The sequence below is a fragment of the Pan troglodytes genome, chromosome 17 (assembly GCF_028858775.2).
Source record: "Pan troglodytes isolate AG18354 chromosome 17, NHGRI_mPanTro3-v2.0_pri, whole genome shotgun sequence".
NCBI classification, from domain to species: domain Eukaryota; kingdom Metazoa; phylum Chordata; class Mammalia; order Primates; family Hominidae; genus Pan; species Pan troglodytes.
Genome location: NC_072415.2, coordinates 30,244,382 through 30,249,243, shown reverse-complemented (window position 1 = coordinate 30,249,243; position 4,862 = coordinate 30,244,382). Strand labels below are relative to the sequence as shown.

Here is a 4,862-nt window from a genome sequence, read left to right as displayed (position 1 = left end):
CATGCTTTGTTCATTCTGTACTGCCACTTACCTGCTCAGTTCCTTCCTAAAATAGATTTAAAGAACTCTCCTAAGTAAACATGTGCTGTATTCTGGTTTGGATGCTACTTAAAAGAGTATATTTTAGAAATAATAGTGAATATATTTTGCCCTATTTTTCTCATTTTAACTGCATCTTATCCTCAAAATATAATGACCATTTAGGATAGAGTTTTTTTTGTTTTTTTTTTTTAACTTATAACCTTAAAGGGTTATTTTAAAATAATCTATGGACTACCATTTTGCCCTCGTTAGCTTCAGCATGGTGTGACTTCTCTAATAATATGCTTAGATTAAGCAAGGAAAAGATGCAAAACCACTTCGGGGTTAATCAGTGAAATATTTTTCCCATCGTTGCATACCAGATACCCCCGGTGTTGGACGACTATTTTTATTCTGCTAATTTATGACGTGTTAAATAGAACAAGGAATTATTCCAACAAGTTATGCAACACGTTGCTTATTTTCAAAGTACAGTTTAATGTCTAGGTGCCAGCCCTTGATATAGCTATTTTTGTAAGAACATCCTCCTGGACTTTGGGTTAGTTAAATCTAAACTTATTTAAGGATTAAGTAGGATAATGTGCATTGATTTGCTAAAAGAATCAAGTAATAATTACTTAGCTGATTCCTGAGGGTGGTATGACTTTTAGCTGAACTAATCTTGATCGGTAGGATTTTTTTAATCCATTTTTGTAAAACTATTTCCAAGAAATTTTAAGCCTTTTCACTTCAGAAAGAAAAAAGTTGTTGGGGCTGAGCACTTAATTAATTTTCTTGAGCAGGAAGGAGTTTCTTCCAAACTTCACCATCTGGATACTGGTGTTTCTTTACAGATTCCTCCTTCATTTCTGTTGAGTAGCCGGGATCCTATCAAAGACCAAAAAAATGAGTCCTGTTAACAACCACCTGGAACAAAAACAGATTTTATGCATTTATGCTGCTCCAAGAAATGCTTTTACGTCTAAGCCAGGGGCAATTAATTAATTTTTTTTTTTTTTGACATAGAGTCACTGTCCGTTGCCCAGGCTGCAGTGCAGTGGCGCAATCTTGGCTCACTGCAACCTCCACCTCCCAGGTTCAAGTGATTCTCCTGCCTTAGCCTCCCATGTAGCTGGGATCACAGGCACCTGCCACCATGCCCGGCTAATTTTTTGTATTTTTTGTAGAGACAGGGTTTCACCATGTTGGCCAGGCTGGTCTCAAACACCTGACCTCAAATGATCCACCTGCCTCAGCCTCCCAAAGTGTTGGGATTACAGGCGTAAGCCACCATGCCCAGCCCTGAATTAATATTTTTAAAATAAGTTTGGAGATTGTTGGAAATAATAGGGCAGAGGAACACATTTTACTGGCTACTTGCCAGAGTTAGTTAACTCATCAAACTCTGATAATAGTTTGACCTCTGTTGGTGAAAATGAGCCATGATCTCTTGAATATGATTGGAATAAATGGCTCCAGCCACACAATTGTAGTCCAAACTTTTTAGGTCACTAACTTGCTAGATGGTGCCAGGTTTTTTTGCACAAGGAGTGCAAATGTTAAGATCTCCACTAGTGAGGGAAGGCTAGTGTTACAGAAGCCTTGTCAGAGGCAATTGAACCTCCAAGCCCTGGCCCTTAGGCCTGAGGATTTTGATACAGACAAACTGAAGAACCGTTTGTTTCTGGATATTGCAAATAAACAGGAGTCAAAGCTTGGTGCTCCACAGTCTAGTTCACGAGACAGGCGTGGTAGTGGCTGGCAGCATCTCTTCTACAGGGGCCCCCAGGCCACAGCTTACCTTGGGAGGCATGTAGGAAGCCCGCTGGATCATCACAGGATACTTGAAATGCTCATGCAGGTGGTCAACATACTCACACACCCTAGGAGGAGGGAATCAGAATGGGGCAATGATGCCTGAAGTCAGATTATTCACGTGGTGCTAACTTAAAGCAGAAGGAGCGAGTACCACTCAAATGACAGTGTTGGCCAAGGCTTAGCTGTGTTACCATGCGTTTCTAGGCAAGTCCCTAAACCTCTGTGCCTCAGGTCCTTTTCTTCTAAAATATAGCAATGTGAGGTGGGGACTCTGATGACATGAACACATGAAGTCCCTCTAGAGGTTTTGTGATACCCTTTAAAAGGCATCAATTCAGACTCTGTAAATATCCAAAATTATTTGGGTTCCTCTGGTCAAAAGTTAGATGAATAGATTAAAATCACCACATTTTGTGATCTATTTTTCAAGAAGTGTTTGTATTTTTTCATATGGCTGCAGCAGCTGCCAGGGGCTTGGGGGTTTTTTTGGCAGGTAGGGTTGGGAGGGCCATTTTGTCACTGCCTCAGCTGGGCATCTAGGAAGCATTAGCACTGTAAGCCTTTCTTGGTGCACTTTGCACCTGGAAAACAATCCGAACAGGTCCATGGGACCACGACTGAGGGAGGTGGGACACACCCACCTCCATCCAAGAACCAAGACATCTAAGGAACCAAACCCAGATGCAGAACAATAAAATACATCCCATACTCCCCACCCAAAAAATAAAATCACCAAATGAGGTTCCTTTCAGCTATACAAATGATTTAGATGAAGAGCAGAGGATTTAGAATCAGGTCAATCTGTGTTCAGGTTCTGCGTCAGCCACTTTGTAGTTCTGAGGCTTGGGGCAAGTGACCGAGCTCTGCTGCCTGACTTCCATCGCCTGTTATTGAACAGCTGTGACAGGCAGGCTGATATGGTTTGGATTTGTTTTGGATTTGTGTCCCTGCCCAAATCTCATGTTGAACTGTAATCCCCAGTGTTGGCAGCAGGGCCTGCTGGGAGGTGATTGGATCATGGGAAGTGGTCCTTCATGAATGGTTTGGCACCCATTCCTTGGTGCTGTTCTCGAGATAGTTATCACAAGATCTGTTGTTTGAAAGTGTGTAGCACCTTCCCCCCTCACTCTCTCTTCCTCCTGCTCTTGGCCATAAGAAGTGCTTGTTCCCCCTTCACCTTCCACCATGATTGTAAGTTTCCAGAAGCTGAGCAGAAGCCGCTATGCTTCCCGTGCAGCCTGCAGAACTGTAAGCCAATTAAACCTCTTTTCTTTATAAATTACCCAGTCTCAGGTATTTCTTTATAGCAGTGCAAGAATAGACTAATACAGTATAAAATAGTTCGGCTATATTAAAAGACAGCACCTGTCTACTCACTATCCCCCTGAAGAGAAAAACGGTTACCATTATTACTGAAGCCTCCTATGTACCCTCAAGGGTCCCATTTATCACTCACAGTCCTGAATTTGGTGTTTCCCTTTCCCAGTGAATGCTTTTGTGCCTTTGCTATATACTTGCAGTGATCCTTCTGTGAGACATTTAATTCCAGGAGACAAGAAAAGTGTAATAAGCAAAACCCTATGTGTGCATATGACTGGAAGGAGATTGTCCTAATTTAAAAGCCCACCTGGGGGCGTTCTGAGAAATAAGATGAAATAAATGTGTGTCTAGACCATGGAAGACTCCAGTACTGGGAAGAAGAGATGGGACAGAAGTACAGAATACACGTGATGAAAACAGGAGCTGGTTAAGGGAGTAGTGTGGCTGCAAGCCTTACCTTCAATGTACTTAAAAAATAAAGTGAGTCAGCTACCAGACCCTATCTTAGGAGGCAAAATGACTGTTCATTGGTGGGTCTCTGTGAAAGCAAAACCAACTCCACCTGAGAGTTATAGGACATGCCAGCGGACAAGGTCTTAGTGTGTTCTGGTCATGAAGGCAGAATTTACAAGCTCTGGCCTGGATTGAGGGACCCTACTGAAACAGAAAGTATTAATGCCACATTACTGACCTGTTTTCAAGGCTTGCGGAAACTGATATGTAGTCAAATATAATCAGGTGCTGCACCAGTTCACAGAGGCCAACTCCGCCAGCATGGGGGCAAACAGGAACTAAAAGGAAATCGTTTCTATTTAATACCAAGAGTAGGGCAGGGAGAGGAAGGGGTGAAAGGGAACTTTCTGGTTTTTCTTATTGCCCACAGGTGATTAAATCATTTGTTAATATTTAGGAAGGAAATTCCAAAATGAAAATCATCAAAAATTCCCGGATTAAAGCTAAATGAGAGTTAGAAAAAAATCGAAATGGCAAAGTACAGACTCCCATGCATGTGAATTGCAAACCATCAAGGGAGGTGTCTGATTAGGGGGGAAATGAAGGTCTGGTCTGCAGCCGCTGCAGCACGCTTACTTTCAAACTTTTTGGCCATCAGCAATACTGAGAGGTTCTCATTGACACTGCCCAGTCTGCAACTGTCAATCTGGAGGAACTGCAGGGCCTTCGCCTGTAGGAGTTGCTTAAATATCACTCTATTGTGGCACTGGAAATAGAATTGAAAATAACACCAACAGAAGAGTCAGCCTTGGCCTTCAGGATCTCTAAACCTGGCAACGCAGCCACTCTATGCCAATAATTATTCATCAGTGGCCGTCAGGAAGCCCAGACTGTATTTCTTCTTCGTTCTCGCTGGGCATGAGGCAAGCTTTTACAGCGTGGGCAGGGACCTTGTGCTCACTTCTTTACAAATCTGCTAATGCAACAGTGTGAGTCAGGTCAAAATCACACTGGCTCGCCATTTATGAGGGAATGACTGTCACAGCGACTGATAAGTGGGAGATGAAGCATCAGGATGAAATACGGTGACAGTGATGAGCAGGTGGCACAGACGACAACACAGAACCACGGCAGAGCAGTATTGCTCCTTTTGCCGGGAAAACAGAATCAGCTCCTCACGCTGCTCTGCTCGTGGGCTGACTGCAGCAGGTTTTGGCAGGCACTCGGGCTTCATTTATAAGCTCAAAAAG

The 4,862-nt window shown here is 43.0% G+C and overlaps 1 protein-coding gene across 7 annotated transcripts in view; it reads right to left on the bottom strand.

Annotated features, from left to right (window-relative positions):
• Positions 1-499: 499 nt before the first annotated feature.
• ENOSF1 (enolase superfamily member 1) overlaps positions 500-4,862 on the bottom strand; it is a 41,374-nt gene continuing 37,011 nt past the window's right edge. For all 7 annotated transcript variants that reach the window (XM_001149584.8, XM_016933411.3, XM_009433763.3 and 4 more), the window contains 4 exons: positions 4,249-4,378; positions 3,851-3,950; positions 1,823-1,904; positions 500-909 (listed from right to left, as the gene is read on the bottom strand). In XM_001149584.8, the coding sequence (XP_001149584.2) occupies positions 808-909; positions 1,823-1,904; positions 3,851-3,950; positions 4,249-4,378 (414 nt within the window). In that variant the 3' untranslated portion in view covers positions 500-807. The remainder of the gene's footprint in view (positions 910-1,822; positions 1,905-3,850; positions 3,951-4,248; positions 4,379-4,862) is intronic.